The sequence below is a fragment of the Pteropus medius genome, unplaced genomic scaffold (assembly GCF_902729225.1).
Source record: "Pteropus medius unplaced genomic scaffold, Ma_sr-lr_union100, whole genome shotgun sequence".
NCBI lineage: Eukaryota > Metazoa > Chordata > Mammalia > Chiroptera > Pteropodidae > Pteropus > Pteropus medius.
Window position 1 is genome coordinate 1,609,011 of NW_024340701.1, and position 25,661 is coordinate 1,634,671.

Here is a 25,661-nt window from a genome sequence, read left to right on the forward strand (position 1 = left end):
CAGGTCTTTCCCCTTGAAACAACAATAAGATGAACATCTAAAACTCAACAAAAATCATCCAAACTACACACCAGCATGTCTGAGCCAATCAAAATAAAGAAAACAGAAACACAAGGACAAGGAAGCAATGGCAACACCAAGCTACCAGAAAGCAAAAGATAAAATGGCTATAAGAAGATCTCATATTTTAATAATCACCCTAAATGTAAATGAACTGAACTCACAATAAAAAGGCACAGAGTTGCAGATTGGATCAAAAAACAAAACCCAACCATATGCTGCCTCCAGGAGACACATCTCAGCTCCAAAGACAAATACAGACTCAAAGTGAAAGGGTGGAAAATGATATTTCAAGTAAATAGCATTCAGAGAAAAGCGGGAGTAACAGTACTAATATTGAACACAATAGACTTTGAAATGAAAAATGTAAAAAAAGATATTGAGGTACACTACATAATGATAAAGGGAATCATGAACCAAGAAGACATAACGCTTATTGATATCTATGCTCCCAATCAGCAATTACTAACAGAACTAAAAGGAGAAACAGACAAAAACACTATCATAGTAGGTGAAATATCCCACTGTCAGATATGGACAGATCATCCAAACAGAAAATCAATAAGGAAATAACATCCTTAAATGATACATTAGACCAACTGGACATAATTGACATTTACAGAGCCTTTCATCTCAAAACAGCTGCTTACACATTCTTTTCTAGTGCACATGGAACATCCTCAAAGATTGACCACATACTGGGACACAGAGATAGCCTCAACAAATATAAGAGTTGAATTCATACCAACCATATTCTCTGATCATAATGCTTTGAAACTAGAGATCAACTGTAAAAAGAAAGCAGAAAGAACCACAAATACATGGAGATTAAAGAACATACAACTGAAGAATTACTGGGTCAGAGAAGAAATAAAAAGAGATCAAGAGATACATAGAAATGAATGATAATGATAGCACAACATATTGAAATTTTGGGGGCATGGCAAAAGCGGTCATAAGAGGAAAGCTCATATCATTACAGGCCTATCTCCCAAAACAAGAATGAGCCCAAATAAACAACCTAATGCTTCATCTTAAAAAACTAGAAAAGGAAGAAAGAACAAATGAAGCCTAAAGTCAGCAGAAGGAAAGAAATCATCAAAATTAGAGCAGAAATAAATGAAATTGGAAACAATAACAACAACAACAAAAAACAATAGAAAAAATAAATGAAACAAAAGCTGGTTCTTTGAGAAGGTTAATAAAATTGACAAACCGCTGGCTAGACTCACTAAAGAACAAAGAGAAAGGACACAAATAAACAAAATCAGGTATGAAAGAGAGGAAATTATGACAGACATTGCAGAAATAGAAAGGATCATAGAAGAATACTATGAAAAAGTATGTAACACCAAATTTAATAACCTAGAAGAAAGGGACCAGTACTTAGAAAAATACAACCTTCCTAGACTGAATCAAGAAGAACTGGAAAATCTAAATAGACCGATCAGCAGTATGGAAATTGGAACAATCATCAAAAACCTACCAAAAAGTAAAAGTCCAGGACCAGATGGCTTCATCAGTGAATTCTACCACACATTCAAAGAAGATTTAATACCTATTCTCTTCAAACTCTTCCAAAAAATCGAAGAGGACGCAATACTTTCCAACTCATTTTATGAGGCCAATATTACCCTGATACCAAAACTTGGTAACAATAACACAAAAAAAGAAAACTACAGACCAATATCTCTTATGAACACAGATGCAAAAATCCTAAATAAGATACTAGCAAACCGAATACAGCAACGTATTAAAAAGATTATACACCACAATCAAGTGGGCTTCATCCCAGGGGCACAGGGATGGTTCAACGTATGCAAGTTGCTTAATGTGATACACTGCATAAACAAATTAAAAAATAAGAATCATATGATCATATCAATAGATGCAGGAAAAGCCTTCGACAAGATACAGCACCCATTTATGATCAAAACACAACAAAATTGGTATAGAAGGAAAATACCTTAATATAGTAAAAGCCATGTATGACAAGCCCTCAGCCAACATTATACTTAATGGTGAAAAACTAAAAACCTTCCCTCTAAGATCAGGAACAAGGCAAGGCTGTCCACTATCGCCACTCTTACTCAATATAACATTGGAGGTCCTAGCGAGTGCAATCAGACAAGAGAAAGATATAAAAGGCATCCAAATAGGAAACGAAGAAGTCAAACTGTCACTATTTGCAGATGACATGATTCTCTATATAGAAAACCCTAAAGACTCCACAAGAACACTACTAGAAACAATAAACAACTACAGTAAAGTCTCTGGATACAAAATCAACATTCAAAAATCCATAGTGTTCTTATACTCTAATAACGAAGTGTCAGAAAAAGAGATGGAAAAAAACAAATCCTTTAGCAATTTCAACAAAAAGAATAAAATACCTAGGAATAAATCTAATAAAAACTATAAGACCTTATTAAAAGAAATCAAAGAAGATACAAAGCAATAGAAAGATATTCTGCGTTCTTGGATTGGAAGAATCAACATAGTTAAAATGGCCTTATTACCTAAAGCATTATACAGATTTAATGCAATCCCCCCATCAAAATCCCATCAGCATTTTTTAAAGAAATAGAAAACAAAAATCATCAGATTTATATGAAGCACAAAAGACCCTGAATTGTCAAAGCCATCCTGAGGAAAAAGAATGAGGGGAGGCATCATTCTGCTCAACTTCAAATTATATTACAAAGCGATAGTAATCAAGACAGAATGGTGTTGGCAGCAAAACAGACACACGGACCAGTGGAACAGAATCGAGAATCCAGAAGTAAACCCATACTTACATGGGCAAATAATTTTCGACACAAAACATACAGTAGGAAAAGGAAAGCCTCTTCAATAAGTGGTGCTGGGAAAACTGGAAAGCTTCCTGGTAAAGAATGAAACTAGACTGTTGTCTATCACCACACACCAAAATTAACTCAAAACGGATTAGGGACCTGAATATAAGACCTGAAACAATAAAATTCATAGAAGAAAACATAGGAACTAAACTCAAGGCCCTTGGACTCAAAGAGGATTTTATGAATTTGACCTCAAAGGCAAGGGAAGTAAAAGCTAAAATAAACGAATAGGACTACATTAAACTAAAAACTTCTGCATAGCAAAAGAAATCGTCAACAAGGTAAAGAGACAACCACCCGAATGGGAAAATATATTTGCAAGCAATGCCTCCAATAAGGGCCTAATATCCAAAATATAGAAAGAACTCATATGACTCAATAACAACAAAAACACAAATGATCCAATCAAAAAATGGGCAGAGGACCTGAACAGACACTTCTCTATAGAAGACTTACAAATGGCCAACAAATATTTGAAAATATGCTCAACATCGCTAGCTATTAGGGAAATGCAAATCAAAACCACTTTGAGATACCATCTCACACCTGTTAGAATAGCTGTTACCAACAGGACAAGTAATAACAAATGTTGGAGAGGATGTGGAGAAATAGGAACCCTCATATACTGCTGGTGGGACTACAAATTGGTATAGCCACTATGGAAAACAGTATGGAGGTTCCTCAAAAAACTAATAATGGATCTACCATATGATCCAGCAATCCCTCTACTGGGTATTTACCCCAAAGACTTGAAAACATATCCAAAAAGATATTTGCACACTGATGTTCATGGCAGCATTATTCACGGAGGCCAGGACGTGGAAGCAATCTAAGTGTCCTATGATAGATGATTAGATAAAGAAGCTGTGGTACATATATATAATGGAATATTACTCAGCCATAAGAAGAGATGAAATACTGCCATTTGCAACATGGATGGACCTTGAAATAATCATACTAAGTGAAATAAGCCAGACAGAAAAAGTTGAAAATCACATGATAGCACTTATATGTGGGATACAATCCTAAAAGCAACAAATGAGCAGGACAAACAAACAGAGAGACTCATGGACATGGACAACTGACTAGTGGTTACCAGAGAGGAAAAGGGAGGCGGTAGGGGCTAGGTAAATGCGGGGAAATATTTTAAATCATTTCTTCAATTTAAACAAACAAACAAACAAATAAATACAATAACGTTTATAAAGAGTTTTGCATACTATTTGGCACACAGTAGAATTTTACTATGGGAAAATGTTTTATTTAGATTTTGATACTGTTGATTAACTGTAATGCTTTAAAACTATCACATTCTTGAATCTTCTCTGTCGCTGTAGCAGAGTAACACATATTCCACAAAACCAAGAGGTACTATTTCTTTGACCACATCACTCTTCTCTACAAGCAATCCTGCTGCTTCTTTTCAAGGTTGGCTATGTAGCTAAGCCAGATATATTCTCAATCTCAAGTCAACAATAAGCCTGGCTGCAGAGTGGCTTAAGTTAAACATCCTTTGGGAAGGAGCTACATCTATGGATGGAAGTATGTTCAGACACTATTTCAAGGCCCCTCAAAGTCAAATAGGAATGTTTTAAAAGGCCATTTTAGCCTCAATATCAAATACCAACTGAAGATGATGAATAGTCATTTCTATTGGCTCAATTCAATTTTTAAAATACCATGAAAAAAAAACTGTACCATGTAATACAATAGTATTATACAATGATGGCTCTCAAGGGGATTATAGTTAGGAGTCATCCAAACAATTATAATAAAGCTTGGTAAATGCTATGATAGACACATATGAAGTTCTATGGAAATATATATGATGGAGCAGTTAATTCTGCACATGGGTTCAGGAAAAGTTATAGAAAGGAAATGACATTTGAATTTGGTCTTGAAGAACAAACATGAGTTACTTCTGGTTAAAGATGGCTAACTAAACATGTACGTTTATTAAAACTCTCTCCCAAAACCTCACTAAAACCAAAACAAAGGGATAAAAACAGGCATAAACTCACATAGACACGGAGAATGGAAGAGATGAAAGAGAACAGCCAAAAGATTTTAGATTCTGCAAAGTGTGGTGATGAGTGATAGCTGACTTAGCAGAAGAGACAAAGTTGAAATCTCCAGCTGTTAGGAAAGCCCAGAAGCAGACTGATTCATGCCACAGAACCCCGCTTGAAAGTAGGGCTGAAAATACACGGAATTGGTTAGAAGTTTGTCAAAGGTCTCGGGCTCCCAGATTTCCTCTTCTATTCAAGGTAGCTGAGTGCCTGCTCATTCCCTCTGCTGGAAGAAGACCCGAGCTTTACTCACTGGAAAGGTTGATTCAGAGAAGCTCTAGGCTAGAATACTATATACAGCTGAGGGTAAGGTTGCCATATTGAAAACTAAGAGATTAAGAGAAGATATACATATTGAACAGATTGATACCCTCTCACCCAACCCTCTTTCTCCACTATGTCCTGAGAAGATGTGACAGGCTTATAGCCCAGAGACAAGAGACTGTAGGATTCATCTCTGGGGAACTAATCAGCCCAAAGGAAAAAACATTGCATTGATATTTGAGGTTCTCCAATGAAAAAGTCCAACCAGACCATCCTCAGATAAGCTGACTAGTTGACAAGGACACACACTCACACACACAGCCTCCTTTCGCTTTTAAGAGTATTAGTCTTAAATAAGAATATACAGCTATGGAACATTAGATATATGAGGAAAGCATCTTACATAAAGGACAGAGAACAAAGCAAACAACAAGAGGAAAAAACTTGGAGGAAATATAAACAAGGTAGAGAACAGTGAAAAGTTAAAGAAAAAACCGTCTGTAACCAATAGTCTCAAAATGAGAAGATACTGCATCCATGAAACAAGCACAGGTGTAACAATAACAAAAGGGCTCTTGGAAATTGAAAATATGACAAAAATAGATTAAAATTTATAAGCTGGTTGAAAGATAAAATTGAGAAAATCTCCCAGAAGTTAAATACAAAAATAAAGAATAAGATATGGAAATAAGGAGAGAAAAAAAAAGAGGATCAATCTCCATTTAATACATTGTCATGTCAAATAATCTATCAATTTTATTATCGTCTTAGAGACATTCCTTCTGGAATTCTTTATTTTCTTATCCCTGAAGGAGACTGTCTCCCAAGCCTGCTGCATAGTAACCTAAGAGGCTAAGATCCAAATAACAGGAGTAGTTCCAGACAGAAAATAAGGGTGAGTAAATAAATTTTTTTTCAAGAAAACATTTCAAACTAAAAGACATGGTTTCCCACTTCAGGCTTACTGAGTATTAAGCAGATTAGATTTTTTTAAAATGTAAAAGACCAACAGCAACTGATAATCACTGTGAAATTTCAGATTAATGGAGACAAAGAGAAAATACATGGTTCCACAAAGAAAAAACAGGACAATCTCCTGAACCAGAATGCTCTGGTATTTCACAACAGCAAGTTGAAGCCAGAGGACAGTGGAGAAACAAGTTCAAAATTCCAACAAAAAGAACAAGGTTTCCAACCCAAAATTCTAGACCCAATCAAAGTATCAGTATAAAGTGATGGTGAAATATAGACATTCAGCAATGCAAAATTTATCTTGAATAGTGGAAAATTTATCTCCCACGCACCCTACCTTAGAAGCTACTGGAAGATGTATTCTACCAAAGCAAGACAGTAAACCCAGAGAGAAGAGGATATTAGATTCAGAAAACAGGGGGCCCAACACAGAAGAAAGGAAAGAGAAAGTCTTGGAATGACAATGAAGAGCAATATCTGCAATGGTTATTGTGCAGTGGGTTCAGAGAGCAAACAATCTAGGTCAGGGATAGGAAAATAAAGGGCTCCAGAAGGATGTCTCTAAGACAATAATGATATTGATAGACTATTTGATGTAACCAAACATATTAAATGAAGATTTTATAGCTGTGGTGGACAATTTGGAGATAATAGTAACAACAGAAAAAACTGCAATCTCTGTAAAAGCCAAATAACAAACAAAAAAATAATGGTTAATTCCCGAAGGGAAAAAAAGGCTGTAAAAAAAGTAAATGTAATATTAGTATACTCCATGACTGTGCTACAAATAATATTATACAGTCATAATAATGTAAACATTTAACACTGATTTAATCCCAAATCATAATATCACTAATTTGAGAGAATGAGGAGGAGTTAATGGTATGCACATATGTACTGGGTGCTGTAGACTCAATGAGAATGAGCTCTGTCATGAGATCTCTCACGCCTTCTGCCATGTGAGGATATAGTGAAAAGACAGCTGTCTACAAACCAGTTAGCTGGCCCTCACTTGACACCAAATCTGCTGGTCACTTGATCTTGGACTTCTTAGCCTCCAGAACAGTGAGAAGATAAATTTCTGTTATTTATAAGTCATCTAGTCAATGGTATTCTTTTATAGCAGCCCAAGGCTACTTTGCCAACAGGCTAACATAGAAATTGGTACCAAGAAGTGGGGTGCTACTACAACAAATACCTAAAAATGCAGAAGCAGCTTTGGAACTGGGTAAAGAGTAGAAGCTGGAAGAGTTTTGAGGTGAATGCTAGAAAAAAAACCTATGCTTCTGTAAACGGACCTTTAAAGATGATTCTGGTGAGGTCCCAGAAAGAAAAGAGGAGAGCCACAGAAAAAGCCTCAGTCTTCTTAGAGAATATATACCTAAGGTAATCAGAATGAAAGGAACAGAATATTGGTAGAAATATGGACAGTAAAGACCGTTCTGATGAGGTCACAGATGGAAATAAGAAATATGTTATTGAAAACTGGAAGAAAAGAGATCCTTGTTATAAAGTGGCAAAGAACTTGGCTAAACTGTGTTCACCTCCTATTGTCCTGTGAAAGATAGAAATTGCAAGTGATGAAATTAGCCGAGGAAATATTTAAGCAAAGCGTTGAAGGAGCATCCTGATTCCTCTTGACTGCTTAAAGTAAAATGTGAGAAGAGAGAAATGATTTAAAAACAGAATTGTTAATCAAAAAGGAAGCAGAACTCAGCGGTGTGGAACATTCTCAGCCTATCCATATTGAAGAATTAAGAATGCCTGTTTGGGAAAGAGTGCTAAGGACATGACCCTTAGAGAGGTAAATCCTCATCTTTCATTGTAGGAAGAGAAAAAATATATAGAATTTAAAAATTAAAAAAAGAAGTTATTTTGACATGTGGAGGCATGTTAGAAAAAGGAACTAAAAGGTAGAAATTGCTCTTTCTGAGAAGTGAGAGTTGGCAATGTGAAGAAAATGAGGCCAGGGAATATTGTTTTTTTATATAAGGTTTGTAGAATTATCTGATGTTTTAACCTGTGTATATGTATTACTTTATTTTAAAAGATTAACAAGAGATAAATATAGTTCTTTGGGCGGAGAGATGGAAGGAAGGTGTATATCCAAATAGGAGAAAGGATATAAGCTAAGGCAAAAATGCTCTCAAAAGTCATCTTAGTCTAATCGAACTCTTTGGATATTTAGTCTATTAGATGTTTTTACCTTCTGGTAGAAAATTTTTATAATCTAGGATGTTAGCATTTAGTCCAACAGGGATAGTAAGGTCCTACCAATTACAGTGTACTTTATGAACACCAGGTGGCAGGAAATCTTTAATATGTAAAGTGCAGGAGGTTAAAACTTTGGAACAATGTCATAGTAAGAAAAATGCACAAATGTTCAGATCATAAAAGGGTTACTCTATCCACTTTTAGGATTTAAGAATCCTAAAGGCCTATATAAACTTCATGAGAAAAAACTTTTTCTTCACATTGTAGTTCTTCCTCTATACTGTGTCTATGTTCTTCTAAAACTAATGTAAGGAGGGATAGGGCCCCACCCATCAACAACCAAAAAAGATAAGAAAACCTCATAATTTAAGATGAGAAGAATGGAGTGCTTCGAATGGAATTTTGAGGAAATATCAAAATTCTGAAAGCCAACAGATCTTGGATTGGGTGCAGAAGTTAGGAAACAGAGGAAACCAAGGACGACTCTTAGATTTTCTTCTTGAACGATTAGATGCATCTTGTTGCTGTGTACTAAGATGGGCACAACAGGGGAAAATAAGGCTTTGGCAGGAAAATTAAGAGTTCTGTGATGGTCATGTTAAGTTGAGATGTTTCTTAGAAGTGGCAGGAAACTGGACACTGAGCCTAGAGCTCAGGAGGAAGGTCAGAGTTAGAGACATAAATTTGTGACTTAGCTGCATCTGGATGGTATTTAAAGCCACGGGACTGAATATGATCACTTAGGTAGAGAATGTAGACAGGAAAGTGGGTGCTGTGGAGTACTCAATATTTAGAATGATTGAGAAAAGGCAGAGGAGCCTGAAAAGCACACTGAGAGAAAGCAGCTAGGAATGCTGGAGGAAAACCAGGTGGGTGGGATTATGGAAGCCAAGGGAAGAACAGGTTTCAAGGATATGGTCAATTTTATTGAAAATTACTAAGAGATCAAATAATGTAACAACTAAGAAGTGACTACTGTATCTAGAAATATAGAGGTTACTGGTAACTTTGACAATAGCTACTTCAGTAGTGTCAGCAATGAGCAATGGAAGCTCAACTTCAGTGAAGAGATAATGGAGGTGAGCAAATGGAAAGAGTAATTACAGACAAGTTTTTCAAGAAGTGTTCTTTAAAGGAAAGAAGAGAAATAGGGTAATGATTGGAGGGGGGTGGGAATATCAAAGGCACTTTTCTTGAGACTAAAGATATTAGAACATGTTTATGTGCCAATGGGGTTGATCCAGTAGAGACCGAAAAATTAATGATGCCAGAGCAAGGATAATTGCAGGCATAAAATTTTTTGGAAAAGGAGATGGTATAGGACCTAGAGCAAATATGTAAGGACTGGCCCTTTATGGGAGCAGAGATACTTTATAGATTTTAACAGAAGAGAAAGTAAAGCATATGTGTGCAGATATGGGGAGATGAGAAAACTTCATGCCTGATTGCTTCTTAAGTTCCTACAAACCCTTTCTAGGCCCTCCCCAGGTGATCGGCCTTGGGGCCAGTAAGGAACTCTGAGAAGTTAAGGGAAGCATGAATCTCTGTGCTCTAGAGTCTAACCCATAAGACTTCCTTTAGTGCCATGGTTCTCAAAACGTGGTCTCTGGAACAGTGGCATCAGCATTGGCAAATGATCAGGCCTCACTCCAACCTACTGAATCAGAAACTCTGGGGATAAGCCTCATAATTTGTTCTAACAAGTACTCTGAGTGATTCAGAGAAGTTTGAGAAACACTGTCTTTGCAGAATGCTGAGTTTCTTGGAAGGTCGATATAGCAATTTCTCAGATATGAAAATGTCAGAAGCAAGAGGTTTTCATTATGAGCCTAAGTACATGACAAGAACTTTAAAAGCACTGAAAGCCATTCTTCTTACTTCCTCTCACCTACCATTACCCCAAAAACCAAGCCCAAGTTCACAGCACAATCCCATGACTGTTATAGAAATTACTCCAAGGGGTTCAGGCCTCAGATGAAATTTACTCTCTGAAGAAGGTTGATTTCAAATTCTTAGAAAACATGCACTTTGAGAAACAGAGTGCATTACAAGATAGAATTGAGAGAGATGTTGAGACGGATATTTGATTTGGAGTCAGACAGATTGGAGTTCTAGTATTAGAACCACCACTTGTTAGTGTGTGACTTTGAATAACGTACTTAACTTTTCTGAGCTCAATTTTCTATTCTAAAAATATGGAGATGCCAATATCTTAACCTGGAAGGGAGTCCATGCCTATAATCCCTTCTGAGGAGTCTAGAAGCAGTTCCCAAGTCGCCATGCATTGTGTCATGTGACCCTGGTCACAACTGGCTGGATGGGAACCTATAGACTAATAGTGCAACATTCCTGTACTTCAGAAAATGTGATTGTGTCAAGGCAGAGGCAGCTTTCTATAATTCTTTATTTTTTTCTGTATCCAAAAGTAACCAGAGCTATTTGGTTTTTTGCAATAAACACACAATTACCTCATAGGGTTGTTATGAGAATTAAGTGAAACAATGTGAGTATGATCTTTAAAAGGGAGATTAGCATATAATAATGTAGCTATTCATTATTAATGAAAGCTCTGAAGCCATTAGTGCTCTAGGTGTTACTGAAAAGCCTCAGCACCCAAACCAAAAGCCCACACTTACCCCCAAAGTAACCAAGTACAGTCCCAGAGTCATTAAACCTCATTCCTCAAGGTTTTCAGCCCTGAGAGCATAAAATATATGCCTCAGGGGCTTTCGTCTAGAAGAACTCACTAAAACCCTAAGCTGCAGTTTTTTCCTCTGCTATTATGTACAAGTAGAAAGTTTGTTGTTACTTCCTGGGGTGGGGGAAGTACCAAGGAGCTATATTAGAACTTTTAGAATATGCCATATAGAACTTGTTCAGTATAACCCAAAAGTGGGGCCATGATTGAATGGTGAGTTCAGAGGATTTTGACAACATGAAGAGGAACTGAGACAGCATTGTAAAACTGGACTTGGAGCAGGGGAATGATAAAGAAAAATGATTACTAAAGAACATGGCCTTGATAAGAAGAATGAAGAACAGGGAGGCCATTCAAGAGGCCACAGTTCCAATTTAATCTAAAAGTCCCAAGGTCCTCACTGAGACCCGTGGTGTCGGAGAACGAAAAGTGGGAATGGACACTAATTTGCATTTTGAAGATAGGGGAATCAAATGGAGTTGGTGACTGGATGTAGGGAATAAAAGGAAAATGAGTGCTTGACAATAAGTTTCATAGAATAAGGAGTGGTGGTGCCAATGCTAGTCAGGAAAATCATTTTTTTATAGGAGGCCTGAGTTCATTTTTAGATTTCTCAAGCTTAAGGCAATCAGGGGATTTTTCAGTGGAAAGAGTCAAAGGATAGCTACTAACATGGGGCTAGAACTCATATAAGTGTAAAAAAGATGAGGGTGAGATCATTGCAGAGCTACATTCTAAAGCCATGATATTAAAAAAAAAAAAAAAAAAAAAGAGGTTTTCAAGGGAGTATAAAGAAGACTAGAAGTCCAAAGTCCAGGTCTTGGAAACTGTCCTATGTCTAAGAGGTCTGTCAAGGAGTGAAAAGAGGAACAGATGCAGAGAAAGTGAGAAAAATAAGGTTGGTAAGTATTTGGAGAGCCAGGCTAGTGCCATGCAACAGAAGCCAAGGGAAGAAGTTTTCTCTCAGCAAAGGCTTCTATGTAGTATCATCTGGAACAGAATGCTGATGTCAATAACAAAGCATAATGCTGTGGAAGCAACACAAGTGAGTTCAGAATTACTCTGGGTGGCCTCTGTAGAGCCTAAATCTTCCACCAGCTGGGATAAAGTTCACTCAGCAAAATCTAATATAACGACTGATGGCAAGTGTTTACTAACACTCTTGCCAAGGAACAAGCTGGTAGGACAGACATAGCACTTCTCTGAGACATGGGAACTTACCTAGCTCATCCCAGAGCTGCCTGCACTTATCTGTCATGCTTGTTCCTTGCTGCCTCCAGAGTGTGAGTCGTGGATCAGCCATAAATTGCTCAGTTATTAGCGTCAGCATCCTTGCTCCATTGGAATCTCTCATCCGCAGCATCTCTCGAACCTGACACATAAGGAGGGGTAAGGGGTTGGTGACTGCACATCATAAAAAAGTAGGAGGAGAAGAAAGGAGAGGAAGAGGAGGAGAAGATGAAATATCTAAGCACAATATTTCCAAAAAGCCAAAAAGAAGGCCTTTTATTCTGTAAAGAAATTCTCTGCATGTATCAAGAAAGGCTGCTATGCACAATGGGATACCACTTCACACTCACTAGAATGGCTAGAATCAGACAGCCAGATAACAACAAGTGTTGGTGAGGATACAGAGAAATCAGAACCCTCATATACCATTGGTGGAAATGTAAAATGCTGTAGTCACTTTGGAAACCAGTCTAGCAGTTCCTCAAATAATTAAACAGAGAGTTATCATATAACACAATTCTACTCCTAGAGAGAAATAAAAACATATGTCCACAAAGAAATTTGTACAAGAATGTTTATAGCAGCATTATTTATAATAGCCAAAAGGTTGAAATAATCAAAATGTCCACCAACAAACAGATAAACAAAATGTGGGGTATCTATACAATGGAATATTATTTGGCCAGAAAAAAAGGAATGAAGTACTGATACATGATATAACACAAATGGCCTTTGAAAATATTATGCTAAGTAAAAGAAGCCAGTCACAAAAGACTATATACTATGATTCCATACTATGAAAGTCCAGAAAATCTATAGAAAGAGAAAGTAGATTAATAGTTGCTTAGGGCTGGGGAAGGGGAATATGAAGGATAGGAAAATGATAGCTAAAGGGGATGGGATTTCTTTTGAAGGTGATGAAAATGTTCTAAAGTTGACTGTGGTGATGGCTGCACACATCTTAATATAAAAGCCACTGAATTGTACACTTTAAAATAGGTGAATTTTATGGTATGTGAATTATATCTTACTAAATGTATTAAGAAAAAAAAGAAAACCTGCTGTGAGACCTCCAGTACGAAAATCTCTTCAAGGCCTCATCGGGCAGCCTTGAGTTCAAATCTTTATTACTAAAACACCCCCAGCAATGCTAACTCATTTAGAAAGTGGAACAGAAGAGGACTACCAGGATGAGGTAGTAGGAGCTCCCTGGATGCAACCTGCTCAGGTCTGCTCTGATCAGCTTCTTTTATTAGTAAGCTTTCAAGCATTCAGCACAGCTAGCTCAAGTGAGCTGGCTACAATGCATGAAGCCAAAAGTTTAGTGAGCTCAGTTTACATAAGAAAGTAAACAGACAAACAAACAAAACACAACCATTTTAGATCTTACCTTGGCAAACATTGAATTGAGTTGCTTTCCAGAGCCATAGTAACCACCCTGGGAGAGAAAGAGCTTCACTTGTTCTTTCACCTGTTCTTCATCCAAATGCCAACAGTTCTCATCATCAATGCTGGCCCCAGCTGTGGGGTCAGGGGCACCTGTGAGGAATGGGAACAGTAAAATGACTCCCGAGTTCACATGGTACACATTGAGCGGGAAAGGCACTTTGCGACTATATAAAAAAACATTTACAGACGACATGATACTATACATAGAAAACCCTAAAGAATCCACCAGAAAATTAATAGAATTTATAAAAGAATTCAGTAACATAGCAGGATACAAAATTAATATAAAAGAAATCTGTTATATTCTTATATACTTATAACAATCAGAGGAAAAACTAAGAAAACAATCCCATTTACAATTGTATCAAAAAGAAAATACTAAGAATAAATTTAATCAAAGATATAAAATACCTCTACTCTGAAAACTATAAGACATTGAAGAAAGAACCTGAAACACACACAAATAAATGGAAGATATACCATGTTCATGTATTGGAAGGATTAATACCATTACTCCTAAAAGCAATCTACAGATTCAATGCAACTCCTATCAAAATACCAATGACATTCTTCTCAGAATTAGAATAATCCTAACATATATGGAACCACAAAAGACTACAAATAGCCAAAACAAAAAAGTACAAAGTTGGAGGTATCACGCTTCCTGATTTCAAACTATACCACAAAGCTGTAATAATCAAAACAGTATATTATTGGCACAAAACCAGACACATAGATCAATGAAACAGAATAGAGCATCCAGAAATAAACCCTGGCTTAAATGGCCAACTAACCTACAACAAAGGAGGTAAGAATATACAATGGAATAACAAGTCTCTTCGATGAGTGATATTGGGAAAACTGGACAGATACATGCAAAAAGATGAAACTGGACTACTTTCTTATACCATATACAAAAATAAACTCAAAATGAATTAAAGACTTAAATGTAAGGCCCGAAACCATAAAACTCCTGGAAGAAAACACTGGTAGTAAACTACAACAGTCTGAATAATATCTTTTTGACTAGGTCTCCTTGAGCAATGGAAACAAAAGCAAAAATAAACAAGTTGGACTCCATCAAATTAAGAAGCTTCTGAACAGTGAAGAAAGCCATCAACAAAACAAAATAAAAACCTATTCAGTGGGAGAATATATTCACAAATGATATATGTGATAAGGAGTTGGTATCCAAAATATATAACAAACTCATACAATTCAGTAACGAAAAAATAAACAATCTGATCAAAAAAGTGACAGAGGTCATGAAAAGACATTTCTCTAAAGGAGACATACAGATGGACAGCAGACATATGAGAAGATGCTTAACATCACTAATCAGGGAAATGCAAATCAAAAGCACAAGATACCACCTCATACCAGTCAGAATGGCTATTATCAAAAAATCAAAAAATAACATGTTGGTGAGAATGTGGAGAAAAGGGAACCCTCATGCACTGTTGGTAGTACTACAAATTGGTACAGCCACTATGGAAAACATTATGGAAAGTCCTCAAAAAAATAAAAATAGATTTACCATATGACCCAGCAATTCCACTTCTGGGTATTTATCTGAAGAAAATAAAAACACTAATTCAAAAAGATATATGCACCCCTATGTACACTGCAGCATTATTTACAACAGCCAAGATATGTAAGCAACCTAGGTATCCATCAATAAATGAATGGATAAAGAAGATATGGCATAGATAGATAGATAGATAGATAGATAGACACACACACACATATACATAAACACACACAATGGAATATTACTCAGCAATAAAAATAAATAAAATCTTGCCATTTGAGACAACATAGATGGATCTAGAGGGTATTATGCTAAGTGAAATAAGTGAGACAGAGTAGAACAAATACTGTATAGTTTTACTTATATGTGGAATCTAAAAACAAACAAACAAACAAACCAAAACAGAAAACAGATTCATAGAAACAAAGACCAAAGGGATGGTTGCTGGAGAGAGGGAGTGGAGAAATGGGTCAAAAAGTTGAAGGGGAATATAGTAATAATATTGTGATAAGTTGGCATGGTGACAGGTGATTACTGGAATTAGTGGGGTGAGCACATTGTAAAGTATAAAAAATGTAAAATTACTATGTTATATACCTAAAATTAATATAACTAAAAATATCATATACCAATTATACTTAAATTAAAAAATTAAAAAACAAAAAACAAAAAAACCACAAATAGATATTTTGCTTTAATCTGAGTGTCAACTGTGTGGTCCAAAATAAATGTAAGGAATCTAATGCTAGTTTCATGTTCTCTTAAATTTCAGTTGTATCTTCTTCCAAGATCAATATATATCATCTTAGTGGGAAAAAAAGTCTGGAAGGAAATACAAACATGAAAATAGTGATTTTTTTTCCTTAGGAGGGTGACATTTATGTTTTTCTTTTTGCCTTTCTATGAAGTTCAAATAAGCCTTAAGGTATACGTATTATTTTAAAACAAAAATATTTTCTAAGAAGACAAAACATTCTGTTTTTAAAGTTCATTATAAAATTGTAGCTTCTCAAGTAAAGTCAACATTTCTAAATTTCTAGAAACTTGCCCCCTAAAGCACAGGCAGAGTTGTATATAGAGTGATATAATTTTATAAATTTATACTCAAAATATCTTTCACATCTTCGTTCACTTCAACAACACCACTTAAAAAACAGTTTTAGTTATTTACACATTCCTCTTCCCTAGTAGCCTGTTAGCTCTTTGCTAACGGTTGAATTCCAAGTTGAATCCATGGTTAAATCACCTCTAGCACAGTGCTGGTAATGTGACAGACATCCAACAAACGTTTACGGAATGAAAACTGAATCTTCTCTCACTTTCTCAAAGACAGAGTCGTGCAATAAGTTTTTAGAAATCTGCCTCCAAGTGACAATAGACTATATGTCAACACTCTATAGGTGTGGCCATGCAATAGTTTAAAATTCATGTCATGTTTAATCAGTCAGTCTATATTTTTCTTCCTCCCTATATCAAAGCCCTGGTCAAATGTAATCCAGGTCTGCACAGCAAAGCTTTTTTTACTGCATCTTATTCCCCAGGGAATCAGGAGGGTTCACACATTGATTTATTCCACAAATACTAATTAACACATATAATCTGCCAGTTTATGGTTCAGTAGTCTCTCCTTATACATGGGGATATGTTACAAGACCCCCAGTGGATGCCTAAAACCACAGATAATGCCAAACATATATATATATAATGTTTTTTCTTATATATACATACCTATGATAGTTTAATTTATAAATTAGGCACGATAAAAGATTAGCAACATTAATAATAAAATAGAACAATTATAATATACTATGATGTTATATTATTATACTGTACTACCTTTTCACTTAAAAGAAGCACTTTATGGGCTTCTCTGTGGCATATCCAAATTGTTGGCATCACTACTCTTGTGCTTCGGAGCCATTAAGTAAAATAAGAGTTATTTGAACACAAGCACTGCATACTAGGACAGTTGATCTGATAACCAAGACAGCTACTAAATGACTAACGAGCAGTTAGTGTATGTGAATATGCTGGACAAAGGGACGATTCATGTCCTGGGTGGGATGGAGTGGGATGGAGCAGGACAGAGTGAGATTTCATCACACTACTCAGAATGACATGTAATTTAAAACTGATGAATTGTTTATTTTTGGAATATTCAATTTAATACTTTCAGACCGCAGCTGACCACAGGTAACTGAAACCACAGAAGGTGGAACTGCTGATAAGAGAGGACTATGGTATCTACTACATGCTATTCTTCTTCAAGTCTATTATTCTAAACACAGTTGATCATATCATTTTACTGCTCAAATGATGATTTAGATTTTTACTAAATTAAGTCCAAATGCCTTAGCTTGGCATTCAAGGCCTTCCATGCTCAGGCCCCCTATCTTTCATTTCTAGCCCTGTCCTCCCTATACTTATCCTATGCTTCAGCTAGAAACTTTGTGTTCCCAGAAGTCAACACATTTCCTTATGATTTTGGTATGCTTTTCCCCTTATTCCTCTTCCCCTCCCCGCAGATGGTTCTTTGGCCAAACACACACTTCTCATTGTCAATACTGCCTCAGCTCTAGAGTCAGGGCCACAATGAGAAATGGAAACCATAAAATCGGTATACAGAGAGGCTAACACTGCCAAAGGTCATGTACTGCTTAGTTCGCTTGGCGGGAGAGGCTCTTTTACTCCCTCACTGAAATAGCCATATATCCCATTGCTACCTGTCAAAGTATGTCCATTTTATGCTCAAATGCATATAAAGGCACTAACAGTCTTCTAAGTACTTTATTATTATCTCTCTTAAAGAGCTGTTGCATTTTGTTTTATATTGACATTTGCATTTCTCATATATTCCTAACTGAATTGAAGGTTTTTAAGAGTAGGGATTCATTTTTGTACCTCACAGTGCCTGGCTCATTATAATATTTATCGAATGAACAAATATATGTCTCATTATCATCTAAATTTATGCTCCAGGTGGGCAAATAATATATCCTATACTTCTTTTGTATCCCGAAGTCGCAAAGCAAAACAAATATACTCCTCCTTATCCCTAAATATTTGCTAATAACAACCATTTATAGAGTGCTTCCTACATGCCATAGTCCAAGCACTTTTTATACATATCTCCACTAGAATGCATGCTCCTTGAGGGCATAAACTGTTTTGCTTGCTGGTATATTTGCAACATATAGAACAGTGTCTGGCACAGAGCAGGTGCTCAATGAATATCTGTTGAGTAAATTCCAGTGAACTCTTGTAACAATTCTATGAGGTGGTATTATTATTCTACTTAAAAAAAAAAAAAAAAAGAACAACTCAAGAAAACACAAAGCCTAAAGCTTATACAGTAACAAAACAAATGGAAAATATAAGCCAGAATCTACATGTCAGTCTCTCTCCAAAGTCTGTGTTCTTTACTACAAGGCTATACTTTGGCCTTTGGCCTCAGACTGATGATCCACCAGCTGGTTTCATGCCCCTGAAGATAAGCTGTGTGGTGTGTCTGAAGACAGCCAAATCATTTCTTGGCCTATGCTACCACACAGAATACAGGCATACCTTGCCTTTTTTGTGCCTTGATTTATTATGCTTCACAGATACTGTGTATTTTACAAATTGAAGGTTTATGGCAACCTTGCACCAAGCAAGTCTATCAGCCATTTTTCCAACAGGCTCAGATGATGGTTAGCATTTTTTAGAAAAAAAAGTATTTTTTAATTAAGGTATGTACATTGTTTTAGACATAATGCTATTGCACATTTAATAGACTACAGCATGGTATAAACATAAATTTTATATGCACTGGGAAACCAAAAAATTCATGTGACTTGTTTTATTGTGATACTCACTTTACTGCGGTGGTCTGGAACTGAACCTGCAATGTCTCCAAGGTATACCTGCATAGAATTAGTCAGAATAATGTATTTTCCACATATTGAGGATAATAGAGTTCTCTCACTAGTGATTCTCTTGGGATTTGTGTTAAAAATACAGATGATATCCTCAATTCTAATGATTTTAGTTTTTAGTAGCTCTATAGAGACAGAACTGAGATAGAATGAGATAAACTAGGCATAAATCAAGGACTAGGCCTCTGAGTACCTTGTTGCTAAGGATGAGGAAGATGAAAGAACAGCAATTGTACTCCAAAAGCAAGTGGCAGACATGGTTTAAATACCAGTTCAGACCCTTGGGTGGTTAAACTAGGATATAAAAAAGTAGGAGCAGGACCCAGTCTCCTAGGGGAGCTGGCTTTAATCAACTGGTAGTGTACAGTGACATCCCCTCTAAGATTTGAAAAGTTATGGAGAAAACTGGAATACCTTTTGGGCCCAGGCAGTAGTGGCAGCAGCTGTGGAGGAAATAAGGCACAATTTATAAATACCTACTATGCAGATTATAGAGAACTGCTGAGATAGGATAAGGCCTTCAGAGTTACTAAGAATAAAATTTCACCTAAAACTTCAAAAAGTTCGTTTATCTGATAGGAAAGAAAGGAAGGAAACGGTATAAATGTTTGTTGGTATACAATAAGCCCAGGAGATGAGAAACTGAGCTACCAAAATAGGAGGTTGCAGCAAGAAAGAGAGTAAGTCAATATTTGAGGCATCCAGGTAACAAAACACAAGGAATTGGTGTGACTATTGAAGGAAGCAAAGTCATCTGGGAAAGCATGAATTGGCAAGAGGCCCCAAAGATAATTTCCTAAGACATTTTCATTTGTTTAACCAATATTTATTGAGAGCCTACTATGTGCTGGGACCTCAGACAAATACTAGATATACAGTGGTAAACAAAGCAGATATAGTCCCTTGTCCTTGTGGAGCTGTTAGCCTAGCTGGGACGTTAAGGGAAAAAAAAAATCACACATGTATATATTTGTGTGGAAAGAAAGAAAGGTCAACCAAGTTTTTCCTAAGAAAGTGACATTTAAGTGGACACCTGAAGAATGAACAGGAGTTAGCTTGGCAGAGAGTGGAGGAAATATTGTGCATATTTTTTGTTCAAAAAAGCATGAAGTCATAAATTATTGTGGTAATTAAGTACCTCTATAATAAAGGGGGGAGGATAGTAAGAGTATTCCAAGGAAAGGGAATATCATGTGAAAATGTAGGCAAAAGCTACGATCATGCAAGGTTTTGTAGGCCATATGAAATTCAGTATAGTTACTGAAATTCAGTAACTATACTGAAGGCAACAGGAGACCAATATTCCAGACAACAGGAATATTAACAAAATCTGTAGTTATAGAAAAGTTACTTTGGATGGCTGTGTGGAGAATGGAATAGAAGAGAGAAACTGTGGATATATACAGAAATCAGTTAGAAGGCTACGGTAGCAATCAAAGTGAGAGATTATAGTGGTTTGATGGCAGTATCACCTTAAATATACAGAGGAATGGAAAATGATGAAATATACTTCGGAGATAAAATTAACAGGTCTTGCAATGGAATGCATGTGGATTATAAGAAAAAGGTGTTAAGGATGATTACAAGGTTTCTTATCATGATCTAGAGCTAGATGGTGGTGCTATTTATTAAGCAAGTTTGGGAGAGAATATAAATTCACATTTGGGTATGTTGACCTCGGGATGTCTTTGTGATATTGGCATAGTCAGTTGAAAAAAGAATCTAAAGCACAAACGATCTGGGCTGGAGAAATATATTTGAGTCATAGTACATAGATGACATTTCAAGTCAAGGATGTAGCTGAGACCAGCTATAGAGATCATGTAGAATAAGATGAAGAGAAAACCTAAGATTAATTTATAAGAAATGTCAACATTAAAGGTCATATAGTAGAGGAGGATATAGCATTTAGGAATAAATAAACAAGAGATGTGCACAGATTAATTTTAACTAGATAAACTAGGCCTGGAGTTCACAACCAGCCTCTCTAGCTGTCCCTCCTTAACTTCCAGGCAAAATCTTTTGGTTAAAAAAAAAAAAGATGAAAATGTCCCTATATGTTTACTGGTTAGAATAGTTTAGTCTTTTTATTTAAAAAAATGAGTATGAAATTCAGTAGTGGTAAAGCAGACCCAGTCAATGTAAATGACACTTTAACATTATAGTGTGAAATTTTCCATAGGAAAATAAGGTAGAAAGGATATCTTTTATAAATAATTATGAAACAAAATAGCTTGGGTTGAGGCTCCAAGTTAGCATGAGGCTGTTACAATGAGACCTGCCCTGAGGGGACTATTATGTCTGTGGAACAAATTTTTCTTTCATTCTTAAACATCCTTTTTGAAATTATAAAAATAATACATGCTTATTGTAGAAAATATACTAAAGCATAAAGAAAATAAAAATCTACCTATAATTCCACCAGCCATAGATTAATGTTAATATTATGGTATATATATTTCTTTCCAGTTTTTTTTTACCCTGTACACATACGTATGCAGAAACACATACCACTTTTTAAATTAAAATTTTTAAATTGAAATATAAATTATGAAAAGTGCACATATATTAAGCGTACAGCTTGATGAATTATCAGATAGTGATTTTAACAGTGTAACTGTCACCAAAGTCAAGAAATAGACTACTACTAGAATCTCAGAAGTCCCTTCGTAAACACTCTTGTTTCCTCTCCCCACAAAGTAACTATCATCCTGACTTCTAATACCAGGGACTTGTTTTTAAACTTTACACAAATAGAATCATACAAGTTATTCTTTTGTGTCTGGCCTCTTTCACTCAACATCATATTTGTAAGATTCACCCAAATTTTTGTGTTTAGCAATACTTTATTTATTTTCACTGATGTATAATATTCCATTATATAAATGTATCAACTTATTTAGCTATTCTACTGTTGATGGATATTTGGGTTGTTTCTATTTTAGGCTATTACAAATTATGCTATTCATTTCCATTGGGCAGACATCTAGGAGAAGAATTTCTGGGTCACAGGGTATGCATATGTTCAACTTTTTGGTTAGATGATACCAGTTTCTCAAAGTGACTGTAACAATTTACATTCCCACCTGCAAAATATTAGTTCCAGTTGCTCAATATCCTCACTAATACTTGATATTGGCTTAGCCATTTTGGTAGATATGCAGTGGCAAGTCATCGTGGTTTTAGTTTGCATTTCCCTGATTACTAATTAGTTAAACACCTTTTAATATGTGTATTAGGCATTTTGATATCCTTTTTTTGTCAAGAGCCTTTTGTGTCTTTCATCCATTTTACTATTTGTAAGGGTTCTTTATATATTTAGGATATAAGCCCTTTGTCAGTTATCTGTGTTATAAATATCTTTTCCCAGTACTTGCTCGCCTTTTTAGTCTCTTTTTTCCTAACTTTTAAAATATTTTCAATTACAGTTGACATAAAATATTATATTAATTTCAGGTGTACAAAGTAGTTAATAGACATTTATATAACTTACAATGTGGTACATATGTCTAGTACCTATCTAACACCATACATCATTATTATAATAACGTTTACTATATTCCCTATGGTATATTTTATTTTCCCATGACAGTTTCTATAACTGGCAATTTGTATATCTTAATCTCTTCTCCTTTATGACCCCTTCCCCACTCCCCTTCCCATCTGGCAACCATCAAAATGTTCTCTGTACCTATGAGTTTATTTCCATTTCATTTATTTTGTTTTTTAGATTCCGCATATAAGTGAGATCATGCAGTATTTCTCTTTGTCTGTCTGACTTATTTCACTTAGGTCCATCCATGTTGTCACAAATGGCAAATTTTAATTCTTTTTTATGGCTGAGTAATATTCCATTGTATACATGTACCACATCTTCTTTATCCAACTGTCTATCGATGGACACTTAAGTTGCTTCCATATCTTAGCTATGTAAATAATGCTGCAATGAACAGAGAGGTGCGTATGTCTTTCTGAATTAGTGTTTTTATTTTCTTCAGATAAATACTCAGAAGTGGAATTGCTGGATAATAGCGTAATTCTATTTTTAATGTTTTGAAGAACTTCCACAGTGTTTTCCAGAGTGTTTGTACCAATTTACAATCCAACCAACAGTGCATGAAGATTCTCTTTTCTCCACATCTTCACCAGCGCTTGCTGTTTGTTGATTTATTTATGATAGCCATTCTGACTGGTGTGAGGTGATATCTCATTATGGCTTTAATTTGTTTTTCCCTGATGATTAGTGATGTTGACCATCTTTTTATATGTCTACTGGCCATCTGTATGTCCTCTTTGGAGAAATGTCTATTCAGGTCCTCTGCCCATTTTTTAATTGGAGAGAGAGAGGAGAGAGAGAGAGAGAGAGAGAGAGAGAGAGAGAGAGAGAGAATTAAATTGTATGAGTTCCTTTTTAGTCTTTTAATGGTGCCTTTTGACAAACAGCAATTTATATTTTTTAGTGTAATCTAATTTATCAATTTTTTCCTACTTAAATTCTTTCCTTCCTCAAGGACATGAAGTTACTTTCTTGTTATCTCTTACATGCTTTATAGTTTTACTTTTCACATTTGTACCTGCAATCCATCTGTAATTGACCTTTCTGTATGGTATGAGGTAGTAATCAAGTTTTCTTCCCCTCATTAATATCCAATTTATCTAGCATCACTTATTGAAAAGATTCTTCTCATTGCTGGGCAATTGGTAAAATCCTTTCAGTTTGGAAACTCAATGTTTTTGTTCTAGAAAAATTTCTTCAAATTATTTCATTGATACATTTCTTACCTCTGTTTTCTACTTCTGAAACCCCTATTATTCAAACATTGTAATTCCAGGATTTGTTCTATTAATTTTTGACATTTTTTCCTCCTATTTTTCATCTCCTTATCTTTTTGCTCTACTCTATAGGAAATTTTCTTACATTTATTTTCCATCACTTGGTTTTATAATTTTTTTTTTGCCTTTGTATTTATACTACTCATTAGTTTGTTCTGTGAATGTTTTTATAGTATCCAGTTTTTGTTTCATGGTTGCAAAATCTTCCTTTATTGTTATGATGATAATATTAATACCTTCTCAAAGTTGGCTTTTCTTTGCATAGTCTCTATTTCCCCAAAAATACCTTTCTATATTTGTTAGTTATAGTCTGTATCGTCCACAATATTCAACACTGTTGACCATTCACTTTTTGAAACTCAATTCTATACTGGCTTTGATTATAACTTGCTAACTTTTTCTCATTTCTCATTCTACTTTGCTATTTGCTACATTCGCTCTTATTTCATCACCTATATATGCATGGCTCTATTCATTAAACAAATCCTGATTATTTCCCAGGTACCATGCTTAGAGATGAAGACACAAAAATTAGTAAGACATGGTTCCTGACTCAACTCCTTATCTTACTTTTTCTTGGTATACAATCTCTCTTCATGAATAAGCAGAAACTGAAGAACTGGCCAGGATGTTTATGCCACAGAATCTTAGGGTATGAAGTTACTAGAGCAAATTAAATCTTCAATCCAAAGAAGACAAGGCAAAGTCTAGCTATAACTACATATAGGGACTAATACAAGCAAAGATTTCAGGCAAGTTAGAAGCAGAGCAATCTCTGATATTAAAAGCAGGCAATTAGCAGTTTTAGAAATCTTATTCCAGCTTTTTATATCTGTTTTGGTGAGGAGTAGGGTTTAGGAGGAAGAGAAGGAAGAAGTTCTAAGTGTTGAAAGATTCAGCAGGGAACAGAAACATGACTTCAAATATCGTCTCTATGCTAGTAACTCCAGAATTGTGACTTTTGTTCTCAATTCCAGATCCATATATCTTTCTATCAGAAAATTTTACCTAAGTGTTCTACGAGCACCTCAAACTTAAATTGAATTCTTCTTTCTTCTAAATTCATCCCTTCTCTTATGTTCCCTAAGTGAATGGCAAAATTATCATTAAATCAATCAACGTCATACTAGCTAGACATTCTGAGATTCAGTTGTCTCTCATCTTCCTCTTCTTCACTCCTCACTCATCCTACATACCTGGATGTTGAATCCAGTCCATGTTAGCTCTAAAGTATCTCTACCACCACCCCATTTTAAGTATCATTGTCTCTATCAGCACTGGTTATTAGAAATAGGTTAGGAAAGGCCTTGCAGAATACTATAAAACTTGGGGTATAAAACTAATATAAATGTGGGATAAAAACAAGTACAGAAGTAGTAGTTCCTAGGGAAGGCTGAGAATCACATTTCAAGTTCAAAGTTATCATTTCAGCCTAATTTCAGACAAATAGTAAGATACCAAGGTGGGAAGTATAATGAGAGATAGAGGTTGCTTCAGCACAGTGGTAAAGAGAAGAGAGTTGCATTGGTGAAAAAGACAGATACCATACAGGTCCTGAACCAAAGTGGG

General features: G+C 35.6%; 1 protein-coding gene across 1 annotated transcript in view; it reads right to left on the reverse strand.

Annotated features, from left to right (window-relative positions):
• Positions 1–25,661, reverse strand: part of ZSWIM5 (zinc finger SWIM-type containing 5) — a 149,405-nt gene that overhangs the window by 36,801 nt on the left and 86,943 nt on the right. Inside the window, exons 3-4 of the mRNA XM_039884300.1 lie at positions 13,756–13,904; positions 12,357–12,507 (exon numbers count right to left, since the gene is read on the reverse strand). Coding sequence (XP_039740234.1) covers positions 12,357–12,507; positions 13,756–13,904 — 300 coding nt within the window. The remainder of the gene's footprint in view (positions 1–12,356; positions 12,508–13,755; positions 13,905–25,661) is intronic.